The sequence below is a fragment of the Labrus bergylta genome, chromosome 7 (genome assembly GCF_963930695.1).
Source record: "Labrus bergylta chromosome 7, fLabBer1.1, whole genome shotgun sequence".
In the NCBI taxonomy this organism is placed as follows: domain Eukaryota; kingdom Metazoa; phylum Chordata; class Actinopteri; order Labriformes; family Labridae; genus Labrus; species Labrus bergylta.
The window spans coordinates 22,824,235-22,840,984 of NC_089201.1; the positions used below are offsets into that span (position 1 = coordinate 22,824,235).

A 16,750-nucleotide genomic window follows, 5' to 3' on the forward strand; every position below is an offset into this window, starting at 1 on the left:
CCTCCATGAAGTAAGTATACTCGCAGGAGGTGTATAAGAAAAAAGGGGCAAACATTTTAGATTTTCTTCATACGAGTAAGGCTGCGAGAATACTGGATTCTACGATTCCTATTATGCATGTGGTGTGAAAACATCAAGATAAATTAGTTAAAATATTTTGTACACAACTTGCCAACATTGTCATATTATGCATAAACATGGCAGCAAAATGTAAATGTCGAGTGTTTTAAAGATCTTGAGCACTTATTATTATTAATTTTTTTTTATTAACCTTTATTTAACCAGATAAAGAACCCATTGAGATCAGGAGCTCTTTCACAAGGGTGACCTGGCCAAGAGGTCAGCAGCACATGTCATAAAATGACATGTTTTGACATCTTTATGCATGGCACTTACAGTTGTTGTTAAATGTGTTATTATAAAAGTAATTTATTAGCATTCATATTGCAATGCGTTGTTGATAAAGCCACAAGTCAAGAACAAAAACAAATCGTATTGTGCACAAAATAACAAGCAAACGATTCGAACACCATGTCGTTCTTTTTGAAGAGTTAATGCAGTTGCTGACAGAAATCAAGAAGTTGAAAGCTAACTTTAGACTTTGAACACTTACAGCATGATTCTACGACACCGCTAAGCTTCAAACTTTTCAAACTATTTGTGTGGCGTGATGACCTTTAATATCCCCAACTACCTTTAAAGTTTGTGTTAGCCACAGACCTTGATTGCAGGCATCCAACTAGAATATAACTCACACTGACTTTGAGACAAGTGAATTAAAAACGCAAAAAATGTTTACTATGATTTTGAACACATCAGAAGATTCCTGCCGGGTTACATTACCAGATTTCTCAAACCTCAAAGTTCTAGCTTGACACAAAGACTTCAGAAATTCTTTGTCACCTAACCTAAGCTATGACTCCGTCAACGGTTGTCTTCTCACACGTAACAAAACTTCTGTCTTGTCTTTGTTAAAAAAGGCACATTTCCAATCAGTGGTCAAATAAATTTGAATGTGAAAATCAGTCGTAGCTGTGATGTGAAGATTTGAGAGAGTTATCGATACCTTTGGTAGAGAACTGTACGGGTATCAATGGATTCATTGATGGTTTACACAGGCTTAGAAGTTTGACACTGTGCAAGAATAATGAAGACGTGGTTTGTATTATAACTAACACAGCAACAATTTCAAATGTAATTTGATCCTTTTTTTGCTCATTAGTTAAAGATTCAGCGAATATATGATTACAGTGAGAATCATATATTTCCCAGGCCATCGATGTCTTTACGTTGCATATTTTGAATTTATCAACAATCAAAGATATTTTGTTTTGTTTAATATGTAAATGTGGAACTTTAGCAAACATAAGAAAAAGTTCAAAACAATGTATGGATGTTGTTGCAGATTTATTTTCTTTATCAGTAATGTTAACTAACTGAGCGCTTTATTTCAGCCTTGAACATGTGATCCTCCTATTTACGTAAGTTTTATAGTTCTTAATGTATCGTGTCCCCATTCCACAAGTATCAGAGCACCAGTTTGAAAAACATGTTCGTATTTAGAAGAAAATTGCAGCATCAGTTTTGTTTGTTGATCAGAAGAATTTATTATCTCAACAGAAAAAAACAGTTCTTTTCAAAACTTTTTCAAAATTAAGACACCAAAACGTTAGCTGCATGCTTATGTTACGAACATGAAGACATTTAAGATAATTAAGTTTACTTTATGTGATTTTAAATTTAAGTTTTGTGCCAACACTAGAAAACGACACAAGGTATAACCCGTTTAAACGCAAAATGCACACAACATCCATCTATTGAATTAACATCTTTTTGCATGTTGTAAAAGACTTTACACAACCATAAAATCACTGCAGATGATCTATTATGAGAAAATATATTAACTTTACTTTCCTCTCTATTTTTGTCAAGTGTTCAACAGCATTCATATTTAAATGTTTATGAATATAAAGTCTACTGTCCGGCATCGAAGAGCTTCTTTCTGCCCTCCATGCCAGACATGGCCTCCACGTTTTTACGCCAGTCAGTCACCTCCTCTTTCTGTTCATAAGAAGAAGAAAAAAAACTTAAATAACATGACTATTACCTCGTTATGTGAACGTATATCGAACCTAATCTGATTTTAAAACCATGGGGTCAAACCGGCGTGACTTAATCTTGATAAATATGAAGGTTTACATAATTAATCTGGAAAGCTGTGACAGTAACAACACCTACCTTCTCCTCCTCCTTCTTCACAGTCTTGAGGTTGGCCTTGAAGTCCACAGACTCTTTGACTTTAGTGCCAAACAGAGCTCCCAGCATGGCGTCAGCGGAGATCTTCACCCTCTTGAGAGCAGGTCGCTTCATCTTACCCTTCAGCTCAATGATCTTCTGGGACAGGTTGGCTATCTGCAGGACATAATTCAAGGTATTAATAAAAGGATTTCCGTTGTGCACAGCCAGTTTGAAACAAATCTCAATCCCTACTTAATGAAAATGAAAAAAATAGTTTACCTCTGCGTTATTTTTGGACACTTTTGAATCAATGTCGTAGCGTTCTTCATCTACAACATCGATCTTATGGTGCAGATCTTTGCACAGAGCCTGCAAACAGACAGAGCATCATATTATGTAATTTTCCCAAAATAAATAACAAACAGTTATAAGAGAGTATTGAATTTGTGAAATAGTGAAATATTTTCCTTTAATTATAGTGTCGGCTAGAAGCCCAAAGTATAAAGTGTAGACAACGCTGAACCTTCTGTATATGAACATGCTGTAAGAAAGGCATCTTCTGTATTTATGTCACAGGGATTCTTACTAGTAGAGAATCTCAGGGATGTTGTTGCATTGTAGTGTGACGGATGGTTAATGCAGTGACCTGCACATACCTGAAGGTCCTGAAGGGATAAACCAGACAGCTGAAGCTGAGGGAGTCTCTCATTCAGAGTAGTTTCTCTTTCCCGCTTTTTCTCTTCTAGCTCCTTCTCATACATCACAGCTGCCATTTTCAGCATCTTGGTCTTAAAAAAAGGAAATAATGGTTTACTTTGTGGCACAGATTCACTTTTCATTGTGAACTTGTGGACAGTTGCATGCAGGTTTATTTGTGACAACATTTTGAATAAAGACAGTAAAGACAATACCTTGAGGGCCAGTCTGCGAGATGCAGAGATCTTTGACTTTTTCTGTAAAATAAGTACAAAACAAAAATAAGTTATCATCAGGTGTCAGACAAGAATACATCCCAAAGCTTTTTCTTTTGATGAACAATATCAACGTGTGAATGACTCACCCCTCTGTGGTGGGAATGATGATATGTAAAGGAAAATGTTTAGAAATGTAACATCAACATGATAAAGATTTCAATAATTCAGATTTTACTGACACTAAATAGCATTATGAATACAAATCATAACTTACCCCTCAGACATGGTTGGTCTCTGTCTGTAAAAATTACATCATTTATATGTAAATCAGATGCGTGAGATAGTATACACAGAATTAGTTGCAGTAGCAGCAGTACAGTCGTGCAGGCACTTATGGTAGTTTATTTTTTAAAATTGTTAAACATTAGTAAACTCAGCTTTTATGTAAAAATAAAATTAAAAAAACAGCCCCACAAATATTGAATGATTCTATGATTCATGCACCAGTTAAGTCCTTCACTTATTGTTGAGTTATAGTAATTGACAGTGCATTACGATAACATACCAATATTAAGCCTTTGAAATAAACACTGTGTATGCCGGAGTGCTGCAGATAGTTTCAATGATAAAAATCCAAATGAACTTTTTTTTTAACAAAGATTGAGTCAAACATATGAAGGATGTAAATAAGCGAAACATCTCTTAAATACAATATAAATATAATTGTCCTTTTTACATCTTATATTTTGTCAAACTGTATTCAAAAATACATTTAGGATTTCCCATGCTTATGTTTTTACATCACCCTCCTGCTGTGCTTAAATATTTCTCGGTAAATTCCACAGGTGAAACGATCAGATATATTCTACAGCTAAAGTATCACCATGAGAAAACTCAACATACCTTTTTAATGTCTCAGAAGAAAACCTGTAGAGGTGAGCAGCGGCTGTCTTGAAATGACAGGTAGAAAACTCAAGTCAAACTTAATGGCTCCTCTTGCCTTCTGTGAGTGGCCAACTAAAATAGCCCCCTGTGTCCTGAGCCAGCATACTGTATATCACTACACTTCTACAAGGCTCCCACAACACCAGGTTTACCAGTTTACAGCTGTTATTAAACACTGGGAGTACTGGATGCAGCCTTGCCCCTCTGATGATGAACATCTTTTAGTTTTTTTGCTTGTAGATTGATAACATTGTTCTGATTGAAAACATTTGAAATTAATATCAAATCTGGGGATCTGTACAAACTGGAGAACTCAAACAGAAAAGTTGTCTTGGTTGTTTAATCAGCATCACGTGTGGTACAGAAAGTGTGACAGCGCCATCATCTGTATAATGCTAATACTGCACTTTAAAACAAAGACTCCAAAAGCAAACGAGTCGTTTCTGCACTTAATAAATACTGAATGGGTACTACAAACTCAACAATGTATGTCAATACCTTTATGTTGACAGTGATATTTTCTTTAAAGAAAGTTAACATGAAATCAAGATGACTAAAAAGTGTTTTCATACAGATTTTTTTTAAAGGATGAATTCTTTTTGATCTTTTCAAAGTGCCTGTTGTTGACATCAGTCCATACAAAAGCAGTTTTATTCCATCCGGTGATGGAAATCTTCTTGAATTCTGAAAGTGAGATGAACAAAGGGGTTTCACTGAAAGAAACGTTTGCAACATCGCGAATGGGAAAGTGCTTTCAACTGAACTAGTTTGGTCCGGTTAAAATAAACTCAAATTCTACTCAGGATGGTATGAAAGCTGCAAATCCATATGGGATGCAGCCTGTTTGGGGAGTGAAAGCATATTAACAAAGAACAGGGCTTATATTATTACAGACATTCGATTTTAGCCCAATTTAAAAAGCTACACTGCTAATAAAGCTGCTGATCATGAAATCTGTTCTCTGATTATGATGGATCTGTATGAGGACATGCATATATTTCTTATTTATGAAAGTATTTCTCACTTTCGAAAGCAAATGAACCTGTAAGTCATGTCTCATAACTTGCAGTCTATATGCACGCACAGATACTGATAATAGGGGTGAACATCTGAATGGTCTGTGCTGATATCACAAAGTCAGCCTGGATACAAATCTGATTAGATTCTGCTGAAGGGCTTGGGTTTTAAATCATTTTCTTTTAAAGAATGATTAACATTTGTTGGACAAAATAATCAACCAAACACCACCCTGTTGTCATAACCCGGCTCGTGGATGATGGCAAAAGACGGGAGGAGTCTGAAATTTACCAAAGAAAATGAATAAAAGATAACTTCAATAAACACAAATGTAGATCAGGCTGGTGTAACTTTTTGTAACCTCTTACTCTGAACTTGTGGATATTCCTGCTTCTTGTGTTTCCTTTTTTTACTTATGTAATTTAGTCAATGTCATTTTTTTCCTACAGTTTGTTTAAAATAGAAGTATGTGTGTAACAAAGTATATCCCCTTGCAGTAGTACCGCATGATTTGCTTATCGTTATGATGATTATTATATTCTAACCTCCACGTCTTGATTACTATTTAATTGCTAGAGTTTTGTCATTGTGAAGCCCTACTCTGTCTGCATTCAAAGAATTGTCCCACAGGTGTGAGACAAGTGTTACATGTTAATAAAAAGTGATTTGTTGCCTTGTTTCCCATAAGCACCTTCTTATTGTCCAGCATTAAACAGCTTCTTCCTTCCCTCCATACCAGACATGGCCTCCACGTTCTTACGCCAGTCAGTCACCTCTTCCCTCTACAAAAGAGAGATTAGATTTGAATCTTCTCTTTAAATCTGTTTCTTAAAGTTCAGGACAGATATCTCTGTTAACAACTTTACCTTTTCGTCCTCCTTCTTCACTGTCTTTAGGTTGGCCTTGAAATCAGACTTCCTGAGTTTGGAGGTGTCCGTGCACGCGCCCAGCATGTCCTCTGTAGTTTTCTTCACCCTCTTCAAGTTGGGCCTCTTTGTCCCCTTCAGCTCAGTGATCTTCTGACTCAGTGTCTGGATCTGTGCCACAATCATCATATCAGCTGCAACACCATGTGAGGTAAGTCAATGTTTTAATAAGTTTTGGTACCGGAGTTTTACCGTACCTCTTTTTCATTTCTTCCTACTTTAATCTCCATATCGTAACGCGCTTCATCCGCGACATCGATCTTCTGATGAAGCTCTCTGCAAAGATCCTGTCGAGAAAGACGAAACCATCAAACCATGAAAGACTGTACCATCATGATTTAGTGTTTCAGTACCTGGAGCTCCTGGGCCGAGAGGCCTGACAGCTTAAGTGGAGGGTTAGATTCATTTATGACTCTTTCTTTCTCCTGTTTCTTCTCTTCACACTCAGCAACCAGCAAAGAAGCTGCTTTCTTCAGCAGTTTGGACTGTAAGATAGTGAGGTGCTAATTAGCATGGATACAAAAAAAGCTAAAGCTACCTTGGATCAAGCAGCATTCTGTTGAATGCTATTCATAAGACAATACCGACCTTCAGATGAAGCCGGCGTGTTGCTGAATATTTCTGCTTCTTCTGTCAGAAGGATGAGATACTTTTTATATCAAATAGTCATTAGTAAAGTGGTTAGGTGACATTTTAAGGCTTGAAATCATTATTCTGACTCAATATTGATTAATGAATGACTTAAAATAATTTTGACTCACCGGTCTTCATGATTTGACAAGGAAACCAGACAAAGAGATTCATATTGTTATTGTTTTATATCTTTAAAGTGTGCTTAATATGTCTCTTATTAGAGGCAGGTACTTACCCCTCAGACATATCTGCAGCTTACAGTCCCTGTTGAGCAGAAAAATAAACTCATTTTAGCTGTGTTACAAGCATTTTATTCACCCATTATGTATAATGTGTGAGTGGAAATCTGTCATTTTCAATACTAAAAATACTCGAGTAATCCAACAAGTTAACAGTTGAGTGGATGTATGTGGTGTAATTGTCGTCATGGGGCTTTCAGACACATTTTATTATCCTTCTAGGACCAGAGTGTTATAAAAGGCAGATCAGGAGCCTCTTTCACGGTTATATTTAGTCACATTGCGTTCATGCTCGGCTCTGTCCAAGCAGCTGCTGTGAGCTCGATGATGCCAGAGAACACCAAACCTTAGATTTGGCAGCCAAGAGAAGAACAACACCAAACCTGTGGACATTGTGACAGTTCATAAAAAAAGAAAATGTCTCTTTAACGTCTGTTCTTCAAGATCCACTACACTCCTTATTTTCTGTTTTGTTTTTTTAAGTCATTAAATGCATTTATTTAAACTTCAAGGCTTTAGTTCCACATTATGGACAAAGTGAAAAACAACAACATCTCTCTCATCTTTTCTCCGCCATTTTCTTTTTATCATATTTTCTTTGGCATTTTCTTTTTTCCTTCGTTTTCTTTTTAGTATTCGCTTTCGATCGACATTATTTCCCCTTTGTATGTCTTTCATGGTGCGTTTCTACTGAATGAATAGTTGTAGCTATTAGAGACTTATTTAAACATGTCAATGCTTCTGACACATCACTGTAATACATCCAATTTAAAATAAGCCAGCCTGACAGGGTGCGAAAATCAAGCTACACAAGTAAAGCAGCGAGACAATTTTAGGAAGCCTGCAGTCTTGCCCCTGAACCCAGGAGGTTGCCACTTCATACGAGAGAGCAATCATCACTTATCACACCAGATTTTTGTCTACATCGATGGGTCGAGCGTGCTGTTACCCGGCACCAAGACAGTGGCAGGCTGTTTAATCCTCAGGTTACATTTCCTCACTTAGAGGATCAAGAGATCATCAAGAAGTCAACCACGGAGAGCCACGTTCGAGGAGCTACTTGAAGACCTTGACAAAAGTAACGGCATAGCAGAGATTCCCTCACATAAATACCAGCCGTGTCAGGGGCATGCTGATATGCACTCTTCAATACCTGCTACAATAAAACCGGACTGAACTTAATCAGGACAAACATTTAACCGTACAGACGGGCACTTAGATACCAGGACTGCTCTCTCAGTCTTCTGCCTCGTCAGGTTAAAGAGCCACCTCTGTTGCCCATAATAAATCTGATTGACTTTTATTTGGCTGTGATAAATAGCACAGGTTGATAATTTGATATGAATCTTACCTTGTAGGCGAGAGAAAATCAGTGAAGGCAGAAACAGCAGGGAGTCGGTGAGAAAAGAAAAAGCACTATATGGTTATTAGTGAAAGATTTATGTATTCAAAGTCTGAACTGTGAATGGCTAACTAAAATAGACCCCTTGTCCCACCTGACAATTCCAGCATCACAATGCAACCCGTTTTGATTTGCCCTCAACCCATGACCCATTTGTTTCATGTGATAGCATTGCACAAGAGGACACTTCACTCATACCTCACCTAAGTGACAGCTGATTGTTCCTCTCTGCAGATATCAGCTGCCCAAAGGCGCTTTGCTTTTTAGCTTCAGGTCATGGGTTGCACTGGCAAAAAAAAAAGGCTCTCATCGAACACCAGTTGTTTTAAGTTTTAAAGTTGCTTTTTTTTTTACGAGTTTAAATAGAGTTGATAGGTTGAAGTGCACAGTTTATTTTCTAAGACTAGTTTTAGGCTAAATGCTAAATTCTGCATGCTAGAATCACAAAGTTTTGATACTAGCACTAAACACAAAGCACAGCCGAGGCTAATGGGACTGTTATTATTTCTTTAATACATGCATAATGATGGTGCTAAATAAAATAAGTATGTAGTATCCATCTTTTAAGGGCCATGGATGTGTGTATTATGTCACAGAAAATGCAAGTAATACTTGTTTAGATATTTCATTCTGTGGACAAACAGGCTGATATTTATCCCCAAAGACGTGAACATAGCGTGACTAAGAATGAACAGTGTGACTCTAAAGCTTTAATGTCAGGCACTATTGAAAATCTGATACAAAGCTATTTTTAATTTCACTTCTTAACATATATAAGAACCATAGAAACACTGTGAAATGTATTATAAAAACATGACATACTATAAAGTAGTAAGAAGCAAGCACAGACCATTTTTATTACCTGTTTATACAATATAATACCAAACAGGAATAAACACATGAAAATGTTCTTAAAGAGTGTTGTACATTCACAAACCGTGTTTCAATGTATTTACTTTTCTGAAGTAATTTACACGCCATAAAGACCGTTGATTATATTCGATTGAGCCTCCGGAGACGTGGTCACAGGCATTTTTATTTTCAAACCCTGTTTGAAAATAAAAAAACCTGTTGACACTGTCTCTCATCAACTCTCCTTTCTTTTCTTTTCCTTTCTTGCATGCCACTTAGACTCAAGGTTGAACTGATTAGATCTATGATGATGAGAGGTCAAAGGTCACTGTAAGGGCACAACTTAAGCATAATATAACAAATTGTCTGAGTTAGACCTGCTGTTTTAGTAAAGTTTCTCAGGATAACACTTGTTTTAGATAGATAGATAGATAGATAGATAGATGTATTTATAATATTTAGGGCTAAATGCCAAAGAGCCGAGCATGAACGCAATGTGACTAAATATAACCGTGAAAGAGGCTCCTGATCTGCCTTTTATAACACTCTGGTCCTAGAAGGATAATAAAATGTGTCTGAAAGCCCCATGACGACAATTACACCACATACATCCACTCAACTGTTAACTTGTTGGATTACTCGAGTATTTTTAGTATTGAAAATGACAGCTTTCCACTCACACATTATACATAATGTGTAAATAAAATGTCCTGTCCTGTCTTGTTTTGTCCATCCTTTCCTGTCCTATTTGTATTGTAACTTATCGTATAAAAACAAAGGCTTAATTGTACTTACATCATTTATTCATCACACGCAACACATATTCAGTAAAATCCATTGGAAATTAATCAATACATTTTTCATTTGCGGTCTTTAGGCAGGTTGATATTAAACCTTAAAATGAACAAAAAACAAACAAGTAAAAAATAAATGCAAACAGAATCAATGACAAAAAAACGTAACTTCTGTTATCAGCTATGTTCTTCATAGGAGGTATCTTATCAAAGCTGCATTATACTGTTGTATCATTTATAATCATCTGTCTATTACTTAAGTTTGTATCTGCTGCTTATAAATGCTTAATTCTGTTGACCAAATCCTGAACACAGCAGTTGAAAATGAAGGCCACCGTAGCAAGAATATTTGTCAGCCATTCTCATACAGTGGAGAGATCAAACACAACCTCGACAGTCTATTCTGGTCTGCTTTCTGTGGCACATGACTGTCTGTGTTTCTCTCTTAGTGTTATGTAAAGTGATACGGCTGAGCTCGACGTCCAGTAGGAGGAGACACAGTAAAGCTGAGACAAAGTGACAGGAATTAACACATAGTAACAGCCAGATTGTTGTCCTATAGTATTTAATCCCCGGTAAACAAGTCTGTTTAATGGTCATAATCCTGAGGCTGTGAGTTGGCTTCATGTGATGATCCTGTGAGATGTGTGTACCTGTGGGTTTAGTTTCCTGGGTGCTTTGTAAGGTCAGGCTGGGTGTTGATTTAAGTGAAGTCCTCCTGGTGACCTCTGGAGGTGTTAGTCTTAGAAAACGCTGTAACTTGTATAGAAAATACAGCCTTTGTTAATATGCAGGGGATCCTATAACATTTCTAACTTCTATTATTTCCTGTCTACTTAATTTTCCTTAAAAAAAACAGTTTAATCATAGTACCAAAATTAGTTTTTTGTTCGTTTAGCTACTTCATTCTTTGTATGTGACAGAGTTTTTGTACAGCAATTAACTGTGACCCTTTTCTCAGACTCTAACATGCAGTATAAACTGTTCATAGCAGACATTTGATCCTTTAAGCTTGGCCACTGCTGCCCTCTAGTGACTGGTGTTTCAATGTTTTACAATTGGCATCAATCTAATGTGCATTTACACAAAAAACTAACTTTCTTGATACACACCTACTTCTTAAAAATGCAGTTTGAACGTGCAGTATTTGTCTTGTCTGTGCAGAGACAAAGGAAACTACCAACCACATGAGATTAAAAAAAAAAGCATCCTTCCTTTGTAGTCAGATTTTAGAACCTGATAAACATACAACAACTAACAATGGCTGAAATGAGATCAGAGTGAGACTTCTTTGTGTTGTCGTAGCAAAAGACCCGACACACTTCCCACATTGAGTTAACTATTTTTGTTGAATCTTGAGTTTTTAAAGCTTGTCCTTCTGTGTTGCGGAGTCACAGCAGCTCCACCAAAATGAACCATGTTTTTTTTTTCCTCTGTTGTGTGACTGCGGGACTAGCGGACTGGTCTTCTCTCAGGACTCTAGACAAGCGTCTGGACTGCCGTCAACCAGTGAGTACTCACTCAGTTGTGGAAAATTAGTACGTGAGCAATTTTGAAAAAGTTAAAATGAAAGAAACTCTCTTCTTTTTTTTTCAGGGTCTGAAGAAATGTGAAATTGGTAAGTTGGTTATCTTTCAATTCAGTAAAGTAAAGTCCAACTATTATATTGCATTAGCATTTTGTTTGACATAACTTTTGCAGTTGACTGGGTTTCTTCCAAACATCACAGGGTTGTTATTGTTAGCTTGCTGTTGTAATTTCTTGCTGGGAAAAGACAATTATTTGATTTGGCTTCCATCATATATAATAAAACAGTCATGTAATACATTAACAACATTATACTTTATACACATTGTTCCCTTAATTTTAGAAAACTGCTCAGAGAGCCACATGATGGTACCGAGAAAAGAAGCTCCCACCGGCCCGGATTGGGATTCTGATCATGTGGGAATCTGGATGGACGATGATGAGCCTCATTCTGTCGTTAATGTGACGTGGAAGCCATTGCTAAATGGTAAATGATGATCATCTCTGCTGTTCTGATACCACAAAATATGACTATCTAACTAGTGGAATCTTTCATGTCAAATGATACATTCTTTCTTTCCCAGGAGGTATACGCAAACTTCGTGGATCAGTGATAAGGATTCAGGATGATACTACAAATCAAAGTATGTGTGTGCAGTATTCTTTCGGGATCTACAAAGTGTTCAATCCAAGGGAAGAGAGGGTGAGATTGTATTTGTTTAATATTATTATCTTATCATAAAAGTTAATAACAAGACAACTAAGACTTCTTCTTTCTCTTAAGTGGATTTTTTCTTTGGATGGCGTTGTGGTTGAACCAGGTAGGACGTACACAGTGTCCGTTTTTAATTTACCAGAACCTGAAATTGGAGACTACAGGATTGAAAAGCAAATTGCCATCCCAGGTGAGCAATAAACAATATGTAATGATTATATGTTGTGTTCAGGTATCTCTACAGGTTGTTTCTTTTTGACAGAAATGTTGAATGTATCATTACAACAATATGAATCAACAACATCTTTTGGATGTGTAAAATTGCTTTGTTTTGCATCCAAGAGTGTCTTAAAGTGTCTCGTGAGTGTTCAGGCATGTTTCACTTTTCACTAACTTCTTCTGTATATAACAGATATCTTAATCTATATCTCTGTCATAAGCAGGATGTAGTGACAGGAGGATCCAAAAGTCTCTACCGTGTCTGCAAAATGGTAAAGATAACAATCTTTAAATCTCATACGTTTTGTTGTGAGACTTCTAGGGGAATAAAATCTGCATTTCTGATTATTTCAGGTAGTCTCTGGGATCCTCACATGAGGTCTAATCTGTCTGTTGATAGGGAGCATAAAAAGTTATCTCTTGTTTTGGGATTTGAGGCGGCACAGTACTCAGAGATGTACAAAGTCTCTGTGATCCAGAGTCATAGTTTGCTTCGCTCAGAGAATATCTCAAAGGTATGTTATACTCTATCTGTCTCTAACAGTTTTAAATCATCGATTACAACAATGCAGACTGCTTTGTTAGCATTAACACACAAGGAGTTGTTTCTCACTGTCATTTCCTCCCTTGTAAAGGAAAACAGAACCTATCTGAATGTGCCATTTGAGTTTGATTTGTGGGAGCTCTCTCAGTGTGACATGTTGATAACGGTAAGTTCAGTTCTCAGTCTAGTTTAATGTCCCATACATAAAGGTTGGTAATGTTATTATTCTTGTAAATTTCACAATATACTCTGCTTCTTCTTCAGATTCATCCATTTTTCATTCGATGCAAGAATGACTGTTTGATTTGGGAGAATACACTGAATTACTGCCAATGTAAGTACCTTTTTTCTTTTTTTTTTTACCAATTTAGACAGTTAGCTAGAGTTATACAGTAATGTATGCAGAGTAGCTAGGAACCTCGAAGTACAAATAAGATTTGAAGGGTTGTTATCAATGGGACTAGACCAAATTACTACTGGATGCTTCAAACAAGCAGAGCAATGAAAAGTGTGACATTGCTGTAGTCTGTTTGGCTATGCAGCTTCGTAGTTCTAACATACAACTCAAACAACATTGAAGTGAAGATAGCACTCAGACATTTGGCATGACAGGATTCAATAGCCAACTCATAACCTTTTGTAACCAATGAGAACTGCCTCACAGTTTGTTTGATACTCCTTTGATGACCGCTTCAAGACAAAACTGTTGAAGAAAAGTCCTGAAACAGTTCTTGAACATGTTTCTCAGTCAGTCATGAGATGTTTTTTGGCCTGACCTGAATCCAGATGGATTAAAATCTGTCTGAAGGGGACCGTTCCCATCCGTATGCGCAAATACAGACAATCATTCAATCACTTGTTCATAATCCTTAAAGACTGGATATGCAACATTGTACACATAAATGTAACAGAAATCAAGTAAATCCTCTGAAAATCACTGTGTGAGTCATGACTGTCTACAATGAGTGTGACACCGGAGTCCCGCTGTCTGTGATGTTGTGTGAGCCGTATCTAAAGCGTGTTTACATGGACGGGACGGCCAACCGGCTCATCCCCTTGCGTATAAAAGTAAGCTTTTTTAGATCTTGGTCATTTTGTGTAAATTGACATGCAGTGTCAAGCTACAAGCAAATTAAAGAGCGCTAGCATTAGCATACTAACACAACAATGCAGCTCGAGTTGTTTTGGTTTCATGCTGGTGCTCAAGGATCTACTGGATCAAAAAGTTGCATATTCCTTTAAGGCTTGTTTATTGTATCAGAACATTAGTTTATTGTGCTTGTATTTCAACAAGCCGTTAATTACCTTTCAATTGTCTCTGATTAATGAAAGACCGTCTGGATTGATCTAAACCGCCAGGTTGTAAATCACTTTTAATCACTTTCTTTTTCTTTCTGGTCGTTTCAGATTATCCACCACGGACCTTGTTTATAAAGACTGCTGTTGGGCTGTTTGTCATTGGTGTTTTTCTTGCATTTTTAGTGTGGAGCGCATCTCATGAAGGTCTGCATTCTGATTATTTCTCTTTGTTGAACAAAAAATTGCAGCTTGAATGAATTATTAATCAATGAAATGTCTCTTCTCTCAGAGCCTGTGATCATATCCTCATGCGCTGATGAAGAACAGCCAGAACGTTTCAAAGTGCAGGAGAGAAAAAGAGTTCTCATCATTTACTCCCTGGACCATCCTTTATACAAAAACATTGTTCTCAAGCTCTGTGCCTTCCTGGTGACCAAATGTGGCACTGAAGTGGTCCTGGATCTGCTGGACTCTACTAGACTGGGAGTGATGGGAAGAATCCAGTGGTTAGACTGGCACAGACGAGAAATAGAAAGGTCTTCAGATAAGATACTCTTCCTGTGCTCAAAAGGAGTTCAAGCCAAATGGCGAGCCATGTGTGGAGACAGACAGGTGTTTCTGCGAGAGGATGCACGCTCACTTGTAGGTGACATGCTCAGTCCGGCCCTCAGCCTCATGGTCCCACATTTCATCCGATCTGCATCATTTGAAAAGTACATCGTGGCTTACTTTGATGACGTCTGTTCTGAGGAAGACGTGCCTTCACCTTTCCACATTACTGTACGATACAAGCTGATGAAACAGTTTGAAGAGCTCTTTTTCAGGATCCTAGACACCGAAAAGCACAAGCCAGGCAGTGTGAACCACATCGAAGGTCTATCAGAGGGCGAGTACCACCACTGTCCCTCAGGCAGAGACCTGCAGGATGCCATAGAGGCTTTTCAAGTGTACCAGCTGGAGCATCCACAGTGGTTTGAAGAAGAGCTACTGGAGAGTTCAGAGCTGGAAGTCGAGGAGAGCTCAGCTCAGATCTGTCAGGAAGCAAAAATAACTACAACCTTCAATACAGGTTGTGAACCTGGCTCTGCAGGTTGTATCAGTCCTGTAGAGACACAGGAAAGTGGTTTTACTATAAATGTACTGAATTTGAGTGAAGAGTGTCACATGCACATCACAGCTGAATACAAGCCTCTTTTAATCTAAAACCTCCAGACAGTTGAGACATTTAACAGTTTGATAAATACACGCAAAGCAAGTGTTCCTTTTATTGCTTTTTTTCTGGTTTTATGATGTAAACTATTTTTCTTCTTTCCCTTTCCCCCCTTTAAATCTCATATAACCTTATGGAGTGCCAACATCATCAATAATGGTACAGCAGTTCATTACAACAATCTACAAAGATCTCCTTCAATAGAGAATGAAGCTAATGAGCTATTTAAATATTCTCCAATGAATGACAATATCATACAAGCAAGAAAAGAGAGAGAAGTCAGCAGTGTAAATGTAAACATGTAATGTACTCATACGACTTGAACAAATAAATGAGAGTCTTGTCAAACGTTAGTCTCCCTGTGGGTTTAAAAAAAGAAATGAAAAATGTGGAGACAGGTTCAAGGTATCTTTATTATCCCCGAGGGGCAATTTGGTGTACAGCCAGCAGTAAAAGAGGCACAGCCAACAAACAATAAATAAAACAACAAGAAGACAAAAAAACAAATCACAATTACATGTGGTCGTTGACCAGACTGATCGCAGCAGGCATGAAGGATTTTTTAAGTCTGTTCATTCTGCAAAATGGCAGCTTGTATCTGCGCCCTGATGGCAGCAACATGAACTCACAGTTCAAGGGATGGGATAATAAGACGGGCTTTTTTCAATGACCTGACTTTACACAGGTCATGAAGATTGTTCAGTTCAGTAAAAGCAATCTTGCTGCACACTTTAACGATTCCCTGCAGCCAATTTTTCTGTTTCAAGGAAAGTGCGCCGTGCCAGCAGATAAAACCAAAGGTGTGGACAGATTCAATAAAACAAGAATAAAGCATTTTCATAAAAGTAGTGTCGATAAAACTACATACGCTGGTGAGCTTCAACATGGGGCTCAAAGCATAGTTTGCTGTTGATCACAGTACCAAGATATTTATACTGCTGCACCACTTCAACAGGCTGATCATTCATTATCAGGATTATTCACAATCAGGATTACTTTAGTGGTTTAGTTTTTTTAATGTGTCTGCTTGGTTTATATCAGTCCAAAAGTATTCTTGTTTTGACGTTTACTATCACATACTTTTACTCTGGAGGTAACACCAGTTTAGTTAAGACCCCAGGGATCTGTGTTTGATGAGTTTGGGCTGTGTAAACAATGTCGGGGTCAAAGTTCGGACCCCCGGGCAAAGTTTACAGCATTTTTGTTGCAGTTAAGAAGGTAAGCACCAAACCCTGTTGTAAAGTGATTTATCAGTAATATCGTGACTGAATGTATG

At 37.4% G+C, this 16,750-nt stretch overlaps 3 protein-coding genes across 3 annotated transcripts; 1 reads left to right on the forward strand and 2 right to left on the reverse strand.

The window, feature by feature from the left end:
- Nucleotides 1–1,569: 1,569 nt before the first annotated feature.
- Nucleotides 1,570–3,421, reverse strand: tnni4b.2 (troponin I4b, tandem duplicate 2). Its single transcript, XM_020659373.3, has 5 exons — nucleotides 3,150–3,421; nucleotides 2,895–3,026; nucleotides 2,518–2,607; nucleotides 2,239–2,412; nucleotides 1,570–2,061 (listed from the first exon to the last, which is right to left on the reverse strand). The coding sequence occupies exons 1-5, from the start codon at nucleotides 3,225–3,227 to the stop codon at nucleotides 1,975–1,977; spliced, it is 561 nt and encodes a 186-aa protein (XP_020515029.2). The 5' UTR covers nucleotides 3,228–3,421; the 3' UTR covers nucleotides 1,570–1,974.
- A 1,000-nt stretch (nucleotides 3,422–4,421) lies between these two features.
- LOC110003819 (troponin I, fast skeletal muscle-like) lies at nucleotides 4,422–6,768 on the reverse strand. Its single transcript, XM_065957042.1, has 6 exons — nucleotides 6,629–6,768; nucleotides 6,394–6,525; nucleotides 6,238–6,327; nucleotides 5,981–6,151; nucleotides 5,806–5,896; nucleotides 4,422–4,781 (listed from the first exon to the last, which is right to left on the reverse strand). The coding sequence occupies exons 3-5, from the start codon at nucleotides 6,268–6,270 to the stop codon at nucleotides 5,810–5,812; spliced, it is 291 nt and encodes a 96-aa protein (XP_065813114.1). The 5' UTR covers nucleotides 6,271–6,327; nucleotides 6,394–6,525; nucleotides 6,629–6,768; the 3' UTR covers nucleotides 4,422–4,781; nucleotides 5,806–5,809.
- Nucleotides 6,769–10,165: 3,397 nt separating this feature from the next.
- On the forward strand, nucleotides 10,166–15,822 carry LOC110003788 (interleukin-17 receptor A). The gene is made up of 11 exons (XM_020659355.3): nucleotides 10,166–11,469; nucleotides 11,557–11,578; nucleotides 11,831–11,974; nucleotides 12,072–12,190; nucleotides 12,272–12,392; nucleotides 12,646–12,693; nucleotides 12,776–12,936; nucleotides 13,057–13,131; nucleotides 13,230–13,299; nucleotides 14,373–14,468; nucleotides 14,554–15,822. Exons 1-11 carry the CDS (start codon nucleotides 11,371–11,373, stop codon nucleotides 15,465–15,467), a joined length of 1,869 nt encoding a protein of 622 aa, XP_020515011.2. The 5' UTR covers nucleotides 10,166–11,370; the 3' UTR covers nucleotides 15,468–15,822.
- The last annotated feature ends 928 nt before the right edge of the window (nucleotides 15,823–16,750 follow it).